The following is a 13,709-nucleotide window of genomic DNA, read 5'->3' as shown; positions in this document are numbered from 1 at the left end:
CTCGAAGGTACAACTGTGATTCATTCGTAGGAGATTTCATCTACGCTTAAGCTGAGTCCTAAGTGCAAGTGCGTGCTCCGGCCGTTCAGGCACAGCGGGGGAGCTTGCCCTGAGCAGTAGGCTACATTTGCCCACAACACCTCGTTTTATTCCCGTTATCCACAGGCACCTGCGGCATCGAGGCCAGATGCCCCCCGTTTCGTGCTGTCTTCGCCCAGACCTCTTCTTAGGGCTGGCAAGAAACCAAACCTGAAGCCCGAATAGAGTCCAGAGCATTTTCAACACGATCCCTTTTTCATTTTGGTTCACACGAAACTGTGGCTACAAAAGGAAATGCTATTCAGGGACACACAGCACATCACATACATATTGATGCAGGAGCTGAGATAACAGTCTTTATTGACAATCCACTATCCCAAAGGTAATTCCTCTGGCTCTCACGTCTCCTGTTTACAGGTCCGAGGAGTTTGACATCGCACTCGTGCCTCAGCCAGCTCCCAGCTCATAAATGCCAGAGCCGTTCACCAAAAGTGCTCCAAGGTTTGGCACCACAAGACTGACAAGTCTGAGATCCAGCTGCTAACCTGGCACGGACCCAAAGCCCTTGGCTCCTGGACAATGTCACTTCTTACGCTACTGAAAAGCTAGGTTTGCAGATGGCCACTTCACGCACTCGGGAATTGTTATGCACAAGGGCTGGAGTGTTCCCTTGGTGGGCTGCCAGCCGGCCCCGGCGCTGCAGGGAGCGGGCGGCAGCGCTCCGAAAGGCCCCCGAGTTTGGGGAGCGCGGCCGGGGGGACCTCAGCCCCAGACTTCGCCGTCGACTTTTCCTGCTTTGCACCAAAAAAATCACGGTGCGATTTACAAATGCAACAGAAGTGGTAGTGAGCGGCTCGCACAGAAAGGAGAGCGGTAGCCATCTCCCAGAGAAGATGGAGAGCCCTTCAGTAAAACTTATTTATCAAACCAGCATTCGGCCAGGTCTTGGGGCTGCACTGGACACCCGTCCTCACACCCGTATATAAATTACACCCAGCAGCAACTTCTGGTTGAATGCAAAAAGGAGCAGCGGCTGCACCCCCAGAGCCCACGGACGGTCTGTGGGCAAAGTCGGCCACCAACACGACTGGGACGGAAACCAGCACGACACCTTAATGACTGACTGCCATCGGTCCCAGGACAAACGCAAACCAGCGGCCAGAGCCAGCAAGGGGTAGCCCAGCAGCCTGCACGGCCGGAGAACCAACAGGACCGGCTGCTCTGGCCGCGGCGATGCGAAGGGCTGAGCCGGGCACTGTGCCGGGCTGGAGCCACAGCCTCTAATTCTTCCTCCCCCACCTTTAAACTTCATTCCCTTGTTGACATTTTCGTCTCTCTCCTCCTCTGGGCCCCCCCGCCAGACAATCTGTCTGGTGGTGGTAGCCTTGCCCCCAAAGGCACTGCCATGCCGGGTAGTAAATAAGACCTCGCTGCCTCCACACTGCCTGCCTTAAATAACAAAACGAAGGAAACCATGACCTTCAAACGGTCTTTGACTATGGTTTGGAAAGCGCTGCCTGCCAAGCAGAGCCCAGCCACGCTGCACAGCAAAGGGGGGCTTCCAAACCCACCGCAGGAGATGCATGAAGCACAAACCGCTTCACCGCGTGACTTTAATGTAACCCACCCCTCGGAGACAGGGAATTTACTGCTAGAAGGTGGCTTTTAGTTTTCTCCCCCTGAGAAGGCTCTTCTCTCACATTTGGACAACTACACAGATCAGACGCCAGCCACATCCCCACACCAGACCTCTGTTCTTTTTTTTCTCTTTCCCCTCTTTAATCCTCCCTCCCTGAACACCCAGCACCCACCATGCTGCCCTCCTGCTTCCCAGCAAGGCCAGTGCCCCACGAGGTGCAGGTGGGACGATGCCCATACTTACTCGCTGCCTGAATCTTTGCCTTCCGGCTCACCACCAGCCCGTAGTGGTTCTGCGCCATGCAGTCATACTCGCCTTCATCCGAGGACCCGTCTCCTCGGACCCTCTGGAAGCGGGAGACGTAGAGCGACCCGTTGGCCAACATGAAGGAATTCTCGCTGTCCACGATCATCACGCCGTTCTTCCGCCACGTGATGGTGATGGGCGGGATGCCCTCCACCTGGCAGTAGAGGATCAAGGGCTGCTCCTGCACAGCTATGTCATCGCTAGGCTCCACAACGAATGCCAGCTCGGAGGAATAGCCAATACCTAAAATGAAGAGGGAAGGACAGAGTCAGCAGTGTGTCCGCAAGAGCCAACTGCTATGGCAGCGAACGGGATGAAGACAACGTTTGGGGTAGAGTGGGCTACAACAGGACTACAGGGTGCAAGTGCTTCAGAGAAATACAAAACCCTCTGGGCAGACTGTGCCTCCCAAGACTTTGCTACCAAAATCTCAGGATGCAGTTTCCAAAGGCACGAACACAGGCACAGATCTTCGAGGCTGTCTTTGGAGACTCCAGCGACGGGCATGGGCAGGCACACCTCTCCGGTGGCTTGCCAAGCCCCCGCCCCAATTCGTGCCCCCCCAGGTTGCCTCTTCACCTCCCTTTGCAGGGGCGCAGCAACAGGCAATAAAAATTTGCTCAAGCACGGGGCATCAGCCGTTCCCAGCCGAGGAGCAGAATTTTACACCCATTCAAGAAATCTGCTCCTCTCCCCCATGTAAGCAGGCGGGGAGGGGGCTGTGCCATGCCCCAGACCCTTTTGCGGCACAGCCGGGGACTAGCAGCTCCTGGCTCAGACCATATTGCCACCGGCGTCTTTGCGACACTTCTGCCGCCTGGCAGAGCAGGAGGCTGTTTGCCTCCTGCACGTAACACCGTGCCCTTCCGTCGCTTTGGTCTCCCTCTCGCTCTAACAGGCGAAGGATGGTGCTACTCGGTCCTTAGCGAAGAGCAAGTTAAGCACCGAAATACAAATGCGCAATGTTCTGGCTCAGCGACACAAAAGGTTTCTTGCAAAGCAATTACACTAAACGACATCCACGAGAGATAAGTTATTGCAGAATCTGTACCAACAATAGGCAAACCCTCGCTTCCCATCATACAGATACATACTAATTTACTTCTCTTGCCAACAGAACGTTTAAACACTATGTCTTTGGCACCTTATGCTTCACTTGGACCAGCACACCTTTTTAGGGTATAATTCGCCATACGGTCGTGATTAGATGCTACAGAAGATGACAAAAATAGAGTTATTGTTTAGAGATTAGCCCAAAATACACGCTGACATGAAACACAAAAAGCAACCAAGAAACAGGAGTCATATAAATATCTGGAGGGTGTAAATGCAGGGATAGAGGCGAATATAATTTTTTTTTTTTTTTAAAGAAGAGCAATGGAGAAAAAATTCCAGCAGAGTAAGAAAACCACAATTTCATCTGAATACAGGGAAAGCCTTTCTAACAGCCCCTCAATGGGTGGAGGTCTCCAGCTGCTCAAACCTGTGATACAGCTTCTCCCCTCTTTCGGGGGCTCAGGGGGACCAACTTGGCAGCTGCTCGCACAATTGGGACGCACGCGGGAAATCTCTCTTGCCAAACACCAGCCACAGCAGAGTCTTTGTGATGCCTGTCCCTAAAAACAGACATCTCCAAGGACGGGATCCCACCACACTAGGCTCATAAACAGCGGAGGGCAGATCGTTAATGAACGGTAAAAATAAAAGAGATGAGAAGAGGCAGTTATCCTAAAGAAGAAGAAAAAAGTCTGCCTTTTCTGCTCTGCAAACCCAGTGAGATTTTTTTCTTTCTTTCTTGTAAATCCCCATTGCTTTCTACGGCAACTTAAATTGGATTACGGGGGATAAACATTGAGTGCAACCTGAGCCGAGGCAGATGGACGGAGCAGACAAAGAAGGCAGAGGTAGTGCACGGCAGGTCAAAGGTACTGCTGTCAAGGTATGAGTGTGTGCAGGGAATGGACAAACTCTACTTAGTGACAGACACCTAAAACACACACTTTATTAACCCATTAAGTCTTAAAATGCCAGGCTAGCTCCAGCCAGCTCAGTGATCTATCGCTCACTGTGACTTTTTTTTTTTATGAGATAGCCCTGGGGTCCTCTCAGCAAGTTAGACTACAGCCAGCCCAAACCCATCAATTACTCCTTTTTTTGGTGAAAATTAAGGAATTTGATGAATGCTCCACATTTTTCTGCAAAGTGGCCGAAGCCTCAACAGCACCTACCACGCTGGGGCCCCGTTCCCTGTGTGGGCGCTCCTGGGAGTTAGGTAGGATAAGGATCTCGTGTCCCAACACTGAACCGAGGGGCACTTCTGAGTCCAGAAAGGTGGAACAAGATTTCAGGATTTAGCCTAACAAGCAATCAGAAAAATCCCTAATGAAATAAATGTCCCGTCTTCCCCCAGTTCCCCCGTACTCTTAGATAAAACAGCTTATTATTATATGTACAATAAAAGGAAGAATCAACATAATTACATGCCCTTCCCACAATAGCTGTCATTATAATAACCATCATTAAGGCCTGTGATTGGAGATAATCATGTTTACCTCCATAAACATTCGGTCTGCATCCTAACTCCAGGCTGCTCAAGCAGCAGAAGTGATGACACTCATAATTAGGACTGGTGCCCTCAGAGACACGCTGGGGTGGGGACGGACACTGGCTGGTCCTGGGGTCTCCTCGGGCTGTAGTCAAGGGCAGGACTGTGCCTCAAGGTGCGACACTGTGCAATGGACGGTGCAGAACTGGTTTGTAACCTGCAGATACCTCGCAGCGTCTAGAAGCACCCAGATTCCTCCTCGATGGATGCTTTTCTCACGGGATGCTTTTTTGAGCTTGAAGAAGTCCCACTGCCTCCTTCCTGGGGCTTGAGGGACAGGTGACCAACTAACTGGATGCACGGGGAGAAGAAAGCCCACCGCATCTGGGGATCTGGGAGAAGCCAAGTTCTACGTTTCACCTGGACATGGGCCTTCCATGGAAACTCAGACAAAAGCCTCTCTTCTCCCAAGATACTTAGATGCTGAAAGACACAGAGGGGCATCTGCTGCTCTTCAAAAGTCCTTACACCTCTCCCTGGCACCACGGCCACATTAGACACCCTAAAATTGCCTATCATCTCCATTGTTAAGTAGATAGATCCTAAACTGCCTTTAAAAAATTGAGCTTTGGTCCTAGGGGCTTTGGTACCCCGCTCTGTAAAAACCACAGGCTCTGTCTTCCCGGGAGTAAATGTACAACTCTCGCAAAGAGGGAAGTCATCGGTGGGACAGTCGGCAAGAACCGCGCTGGCAAGCTGACCTGCGTGTGTCTGCACCACCGCAGCACTGCTGGTGCAGGGAAAGCTGAGCCCAGCAGGTCCCTGGCATGCAGAAAGCACTGAGGAAGTGGCCATGGTCCCTTCTTGCAGCCAAAGGTCATCTTGAAGCCCGCTCCGTTCTTTACAGCCCTCAGCCTCGTGGCCTAATTTGGGGGCACGGCGTGGGCTTGGTGAGAAGGACACCTCTCTCAATGCTGTACGCCTACAAGGCATCATGTTCCTCAGGGTTTCCTCAAAAAAGAACAGGCCCTGGGATGCTGCACTGCCCAGTGCTGCACATCATCAGGAACAGGTATGAGAAACTGGCCCACAAACAGCCCAACCCAAGATCGACACGGCCGATGTACAGCCGCTCCAGAGAGAGCTGTGTGCAAGGCGTGGTAGAAATGGGGTGCCTTATACCTTCTTCGTCCCTTCTACAGAGCCCCCTTCATCCTTTTGGCTGTAACCATGGGATTATTTGTGTTAAAAGTGGTTTTCAAGGATTGGGCTTCCAACAGGGATGTTGGGATTCGGCCTTCCAAGACTGGCACTGTGGGGCTCCAGCTCTCAAAGGCAGACTCTGAACGCAGAGCCCTGCCTTCCCAGGACGCTCAGGATCAGAGACAAAGGGACAGGGACACTCACAGAGGAATCTCATGGCGGGACAAGGCGTTTGAGGCCAGCTCAGATGGGCCAGAGGGAGAGCACGTACAAAGCAGGGAGGTAACGGGGAAGAGAGGGACCCAACTCCATTAGTATAAATAACGGACTGCGGTTAGCTGTGAGGCACGGAAGCGACGCTGCAAAGCTGGAAGTAAACGAGACTCCGAAGGCACACGGAAACAGTACAAGTGCAATTAATTGAGAGAGACCGGGAGGAAATCGCCGAGGCCGTGCACGTTCACCTGGGGAGTCTGAAAACCCCATCCCTCGCCAACGGCTGGCTGTGTGTCCAAACCCAGCTCATCCCACACAACGTCCCAGGTACCTCCCGAAACGCGCTGCCTCGCAGCCGCTCTCTGCTCGACGCAGAAACTGTAAAACTCGGCTCACGGCAGCGTGAGTTTGCAGTTAGAGGCAGGGGTGTTACGCTGGCAGCCGAACAGACCGCTCGTCTCGACGCCGGCAGCCTGCGCCGGGCAGCGCACCAGGGAAAATTGCTTTACTCCCTGCAAAGGGATGGAGGGAGGAAGCGTTATTAGCTCTGACATAAAGGCCACAAGAAAATTATTGGAATCCTCATTCTACAAGTGAGCAACGTTTACCATCTCCCTGAGCAATATGGTATGTGACTATATGTGCAAATATTTAACAAAAACTACTTCCCCTATTGATCAAGCAGACAGGCATACTCAGAGAAACCAATTAGCACTTGTGCTTTTGAACCAAGAGATTTATTTAGTGCTGAGAGAAAGAACTTTGAATTAATGGGAAGCTTAAAAGACACTTTGAAGTACGTTTTAAAAAAATAAGTTTAATTATTTTTTACTTGACACTGTGATTCATGTTCAAAGCTTCAAAAGAACTTGCTCATACCCTAGCATTGTCCTTTTCCGTTTGGGAAACACGATTTCGGTTTTCCCTCCCGCGCTTCTGAAAAATACAGCAGCTAATCTCACCGCTTTCACCAGCGGTGGCATCCATCGCAAAGGACCTCGGTCACATCACGGCTCATCCTCCTGGACCCTGCCCAGGCCCACGGCCAGCAGGGCCATCCCTGCCCCACGAGCACACGGTCCTGACAGCTGAAGCCCGAATTATTACTCCCGTTCGAGACAGGGACGTTGAACACAGAGGGATGAAGTGACCCGCCAAGGGGCCGGTCTCAGCTCCTGGCCAGGCGAGATGCCGCGGGAGAGCCAGGTCCACGCTGCCCTTCCCGGTGCGGCACCGCTGGGAGCAGCCCCAGCTCCTCTCTCATCACGCCAGCGGCACGACTTCCACCTGCAAACTGCCTCTCAGGAGCAGAAATTTGCCCTCTCCTGATTTACCGTGTTTGCTCCCAGCATCACACAGCATAAATCAACAGCGACCCACCGGCGAGCCTCACCACCGCCCAGGGTAGCCCCTCCGGTCCTGCTTCAATAAAGCCAAAAGAATATGCCCTTGGAGTCCCACGAGCCCAGGACCAGAGGTTTTTATAGTGGGATGCAGGTGAGGATTAGGATCAAAAACCTGGGTGCAGGCTGGGACAGCCTCACAAAAAATGGCTCCTGTTTTTTCAGTGGTGCTTTTTTTAAAAAAAAAAAAATTCCTTCTGCAAATGGAAGTACACGGAAGGAAGAGATACCTGGACCTGGAAGATGTTCTCCACCAGATTATAACACAGGTTTCAGGCTGATGAAATTGTCAGCCTGAAAATCCAGCTGGTGCCCCTTAAATCTCCTTGAGGCTGACCCAGACGCTAAGGAGAAAAGCACTACACTGCAGTAAAGTGCAAATTGGCTCTTTAGGGCATCCAGAAAAATTTACATTTAAAGAAGAGGAGAATAGGCTGTAACAGGCCCAACGTCTTGCTGGCAGTAAAGTTTACTAGCTCAGAATTTTTTATTCCTTTTCCTTTCTGACGGGAGGTTATATAAAGTGATTTTTCCATCAGGGCGCATAAACCACATCCACTCGTTAAGCGGCTGCAGGAGGTCTCTGTCGAGGATAACACGACCTTTCGGCCACCTGATGCGCAGCGCAGAGACGTGCCCAGCGCCGCTGCCCTCGGCGGGGACACGGATTTTAGCTGAGAAAGGTAAACACAGTCCGAAGAGCCAGAGAAGCGGCCCCAAATAATTTTCAGATGTTCGAGACCAGACTGGGCAAATCCCAGGAGGTCGGTTGTTAAACGCAGCGTGGAAGCTGGAAGCGTTCACAGCACAAAGACCCTTTCCAGGACGAGCTACGAGTCCTCGTGGGCTCCCCCATCTCTGAATAGAGCAGGGTGAAACCTGCTGGTATAGCTGGGAAGGGCAAAGACCTTTTCCGAGTTAACTGCCCACAGTAGCTCCATCCAGAGAGCACGGCAGCAAGCCGCGCGTAGGACGTGTTGTTATTTGCATTCCCCACGCGTTTCGCAGCCCTGACCAGATCACGGTCCTGAGGGCATCAGCGATACAAATGCGGAGCAGGAAACACCCGCACGCGAGAGCACGGCAAAGGCAGCGGCCAGGACGGGAAACGCTGTGCCCAGAGCCGGGGTCCCCACAGGCTTCAGCCCCCAAGGCTGCTCTAGCGCAGAACGGGGGGAATAGCCGAGGTTCCCGGTTTCAGCCTCGGAAGGAGGAAGGAACCGGCAGGAAAGCAGCAGGGAGGCGGCTGTCCCCACGGCCTGTCCCTCGCAGGGCACCGACCGGCCACGCGGTACGCAACGGTGCTCGTGGACCAGGGACGCGGCGGCTGGGGGAGGCACGAAGGCATGAGGGGGCCAAGAGAGCCACAGCACCCTGGCATCACGGTGCCAAAACCCAGCACGGCCCCGTCGCCCAGTTTGAGTCTCGGCAGGCAGGACTGGGCGGTGTGCAAGGAAAGGAAAGGCGAGGTCCTTCTGGAGGAAGGGAAGTTTCTGTGCACATGAAAACCTCTGAAACTCTTGACTGCATCCAGGGGATTCGAAGCAAACACAGCACTCCCTGCTCCTGCCAGCCCCTCTGCCTTGTCACCTCCCACCCTGACACTGAGGATGGAGGAGAGCATCGCCTCGCTCCTGCCGAGCGCCGCACCGATCCCGGCTCGCTCCAAAACCAGACCTCTTTTAACCAAACACTAGCTTTTTTCTCCTTTTTCACATACTCTCAGGTTTCAGCAGCAAAGATCCTTTTGCAAAAGCATCTTCGCAGCTCCGCGGAATCACCCGCCACAACCCGCATCCTCCCGACTTGCCAGTAGCTTCATCCACACGATCACATGCGCAAGAACAGAAAAAAAAACCACAACCAAAAAGGCAGCAAATCCTTGACTCTGCTCTGAAACTCCGGTTTTAAATTACCAACGCAGGAGCGGGTCTGGGTTTTTTAGCGACTGGGCTCCTATCGAGTGGAGGGTGCGATACAAGAATGACGTGATATAACAGCAAGGCCAGGTCAGTATGTGGTGTGCTTCTCTCAGTGCGCTCGCCTATTTGCCTCTCTTCTCTTAAAGTGCAATTATTGACATGTTCACCTCCTTAACCATCAGTTTTATACGCTTGCCAATGACTCCTGAACATGTGTAAACAATTATTTTTATTTTCTTGCAAAACCAAAATGTTGCATATTCTTTTGGATAAACGGACTCCGGTAGATTTTCATGAGCCCTGCTACATAATTTATTAGTTTCTAAACTCTGTAAAACTAAAAGCTCCAGTAAAGTTCAAATAAGTTTGTGATTTCAAAGTAATTTTGAACGGACTATTCCTGTTCCTGCCCAACATTATTCAGTTGATTTAAATCTTAATCTGCAGAGAGGGGCTCCTGCATTGTTTTGGTAGATCAAATAAAAGGACAATATCCAGGGTCAGAAGCCCAAGAGCACAAAGCATGAAATAAAGCGGGGGGAGAAGGGGGCACAGAGAAAAGCATCTTCTGTCCCAGATCTCTTGCAGGCTGCAAAGCGAAGCGCACGGTCTGCTCGAACGCTCGCTGCTTCGGAGCCAGCACGCTGCTCCCCGCGCCGCTGCCTGCGTCGGGGCCCCATCCTGCTCCCGCCGGAGCCAGCGCTGGACCCTCATGCTGCGGCGAGGCGAACGCGCCGGCTCCGGCCATCCCAGCGCCGCCGAGAAAGATGTTTCGAGGCTGCGGGACGGCGGGGTGCAGGGGCAGCAGCGTCCCAAGGGCGTTCGAAGCAAGCGGCTGGTGTCGCGTGCCGTCGCCGCTTGGCACCGCACGCGCTGTGACGCGGGACTCTCCAGAAACAAGGAAAGCGGGAAAGTACCGACAGCGAGAAAAGAGGGAGAGAGGCTTTCTCGTTTGCACCCATAAAACGCGAGCGGGTTTGCAGCTCTCTGCCAGCCAGGACTGCTGCTGAGCGGCTCCTCGCCGGCCCACGCCGGGCTGATTGCACCAGGGTACGGTGGGCCAAGGCTGGGACGGAGCAGGAAGGAGTGGGGAACCGGGCTGTACCCTTGGATCTGGGCCCTCTGCCCAGCTCCTCTCCCGGGGACCCTCTCCCAGCCCCTAAGCGAGTGCGGGAGCCTGGGCTGGGCAAGGGCCAGAGCCTGACAGGTAAGAAGAAGAGGAGCAATTAGACTGGTTTAGGATTTCTAACTCCCTGTGCCGGGGGTGGCAGGGCAGATCAGGAGGGGACCAGCCCGCCCTATTCCCCTCTCTATCACCCGGCTTTTAAATACTTCCAGCATAGAAGTTTCGTTCTGGCAGCGTGGTGGCCGTGCCAGATGCTTGCCAGCCGCTGGCACGGGCGGCAGCACGCTCGCACCCCTGCGTGAGCTTCGCACCCAGCACCCGTCCCAAGCGTGGTGCACAGGCATGCGGTTGTGAGACCACCACCCCATCTCACGGGCCGCCTGCCGCATCCACCACGCGGGAAAACCACGTCCCGAGATCCTCCTGTTGAAACCCCCGAGAGAGACAAAGCCCCAACGTGGGCTTGAATTTCATATAGTGTCTCTGGGTGTTACTGAGGAAAAATGATACCAGATACCCTCTGTGTATATCAAGAAAAATGACGGGGTATTACACCAATTTAGGAGAAAGCAATCTTTTTTTTTTCTGCGTCTAAAAAAACCAACAAAGCCACACAGAGTAGGAATTAGTGAAAGCTTATAGCTTCAATAATTTAGAAGTTAAGCCTACTTAAATATAAATGACGATGCTTAATTCCAAGGCTGTTACTGAGCAGAGCTGGGGAGCCTCTCGTATCCTATGCCTGCCTTTGAATGCCGGGCTCAGCAATAACAGACAAAAGCTGTCCACCACCCAGAACAAAGAGCTCCAGGAAATTAAAAAAAAAAAAAAGAAAGAAAATAGTGCCTCGCTGCTGAGCCCACTCCAGCACGCTGACCAGCAGCTCCCAACGCCTGGTTCACAGTCGCCAGGCCAGCATTTTGGGGAGTTTGAAAGCCGCAGGGGTGGGAGCGGAGCATCCTGTCCCGCGCAGCGCAGCACCGCTCCCGACACAGCATCCGTCCCCGCAGCGAGGCTTTCTGCTCCGGTGCTGACTGACACCGACACGGGAGGGTTTATTAAATTCAGCAGAGCGCAGAAACGCGTTACCTCGCTGTTAACTGCATCTAGAGTGTATCAACCGACCGAGGGAAGAAAAAAAACCCCTCAGAACAGAAAAACTTTTAAAGTGCAGCCAAGCACTTTTAAGCAGGGCCAGCAAAACACACCCCAAAGTCAGGAGCCACCAACCTGCCAAGTCGCAGCACAAACAAACACACAGGGCAATTTAGACAGCAGCAGGAGATAAACTAGACAAAAACTCAACTGACTGAAGTTTTGCTTTCAAAAATTCACTTCTTTCCCTTCCCCAAGAAAGAAGTAGTTTTTCCAACAACCCTTATTGCACTGCTGCATACCCAGGAATCCCAACAGGTAACGAGCCCTGCCTCGTTACATCCACTCCACGGATAACATACATTTTCCAAGAGTTACACTGGCCTCTCCTCCTCGCCGTGGCTGCTACAAACCACGTGGCGAGATTTATTATGGGAATAGCCCACAGCCTGGTTTCCTAAACACCCCAGCAGCTAATCTCTGATTAATCTAACACACGCTTTTCTCCCTCTGCCCATGCTGGGCTGCTTGCACATTTTTTAAACAATTCCCACTTTTCATTATCTTTAAGGCTGCTAAGTGAAGAGGGGGCAGGAGGCACGTGGATATTTCGCTGCAGAACAGCATCTTTCTCAGATTAGACCCATGCTTAAGCAGCATCACCAGAAGGAAAATACTGCGGTTTATCAGCAGGGCATGTGCACAGTAGGTCCAGGGAAAAATCCCTTTGATGTTTTTGTAGTTCGACCGCGGCCCGGTGGATGGTGTTACCGGTTGCGGCTGTGTGAACCAAGCCAGGCGTCACAGGAGAGCACGATACTTGCGGGTTTAAAGTAGCTCGCCGTCGTCCCTGCAACTTGCAGCCCAACATCTCTTTTCTATAGCTACTGCCTTCGCTGACAAATGCAACTCGTTGGCGCGGGCGCTGTCTCCCGCTCACATTGCTGGTGATGATTTCAGGTCCGCTCTTCGGGCGCGGACGCCCAACCCCACCACGGCAGCCACCCCATCCCTCCCCAACGCTGGCCATGTGGCAAGGGGCTCACAGACACCAGGGTCCCCTCCCCGGAGCCCTGCGCACAGTGGGCATTCCCACTGAAAACACAGCTTTGGGGGAACACTTAGGGCTGTCTCCAGACCAAGGCGTTGGATGGGCTGACGGAGAAGTCTACAGCCGCGACCACAAGGTGCCTTCCCGGAGGGACGAGCCCCCGCTCCCGCAGAGGGATGCGAACACGGCGGCTGACACCAACAGCCGTGGCCGCGCACCTCCACGCTGCACGGGCGAACACACGCGTGCCGGAGCCACGCTCGGTCCCTCCCAGCCCCCGGAGCTGTTCGGTCCCGTTCAGCCTCCACCGGGGCCCGATGCCACGGGGACGGGCTGAGCCCGGGGCTGGGACTGGCTGGGGACGAGCAAGGGCGACCGGGACTCGCATGGCCCCGGCCACCACGGGGGTGATGCGAAGTGCGGGAGGGATCGCGGGTGGGGCCGGCCGGCCGACCGACGGACCGACCGACCGAGAGGCGAGAGCGGCGGCAGCAGGTCCGTCCCCCCGCGCGCTCCCCAAGCCCAGCCCGGCTCTTACCTCCGCGGCAGCCGAGCAGCAGCAGCCCCAGCAGGCAGGCGGGCAGCGCGGAGCCCGGCGGAGCCATGGCATCCCGGGCGGGCGGGCTCGCCTCCCTGCGCCCCACGGGGAGGGAGCAGCCCGCGCCGGAGGGAGGGAAGGAGGGAGGCGAAGGGAGAACCACCCCCCAGCTGCGGGGGGAGAAGGGGGGGAAAGGGAAGGAAAAAAAGAAAAAAGGCAAAAAGCGGATTTCAGCGCTGCTCCCCTCCGCGCGAGCACGCCGCCGCGCCGGGCGGGCGGGGGGGCGGCGCTGAGGGAGCGGGGCCGGCGGCGGGCGGGGGCGGGCGGGCAGCGCCTTGCGCCATCTTGCGCATCCGCCGGGGCGCCGGCAGCGCCGCGCCGGGGGCCGGCCGGGCTGCGGGGTCGGGGGGCGGCAGCGGGGCGGATGGTTCCCGTGCGGGGCCACTCAGCGCCCGCCGCGCCCGGCATCCGCGGGCTGACCCTCGCCGGGTCTCCCCTCACCGGAGCCCTGTCACCAGAGCCCCCTCACGGGTCTCCCCTCACCGGTTCCACTTCACAGGGGTCCCTTCACCAGCGCTACCTCATGGGGCTCCCGTCGCTGGGGCCATCTCGAGGGGCTCTCCCGA

At 54.7% G+C, this 13,709-nt stretch overlaps 1 protein-coding gene across 1 annotated transcript in view; it reads right to left on the bottom strand.

Moving 5' to 3' along the window:
* Positions 1-13,435, bottom strand: part of IGDCC3 (immunoglobulin superfamily DCC subclass member 3) — a gene marked incomplete at its 3' end in the record, with an annotated part of 107,935 nt that extends 94,500 nt beyond the window's left edge. Inside the window, exons 1-2 of the mRNA XM_082005024.1 lie at positions 13,084-13,435; positions 1,922-2,227 (exon numbers count right to left, since the gene is read on the bottom strand). Of these exons, the coding sequence (XP_081861150.1) occupies positions 1,922-2,227; positions 13,084-13,150 (373 nt within the window). The 5' untranslated portion in view covers positions 13,151-13,435. The remainder of the gene's footprint in view (positions 1-1,921; positions 2,228-13,083) is intronic.
* Between the last annotated feature and the right edge of the window lie 274 nt (positions 13,436-13,709).

Source organism: Phaethon aethereus (genome assembly GCF_964289735.1).
Source record: "Phaethon aethereus genome assembly, chromosome: 12".
NCBI classification, from domain to species: domain Eukaryota; kingdom Metazoa; phylum Chordata; class Aves; order Phaethontiformes; family Phaethontidae; genus Phaethon; species Phaethon aethereus.
This window is presented reverse-complemented; position numbering and strand designations above follow the sequence as displayed.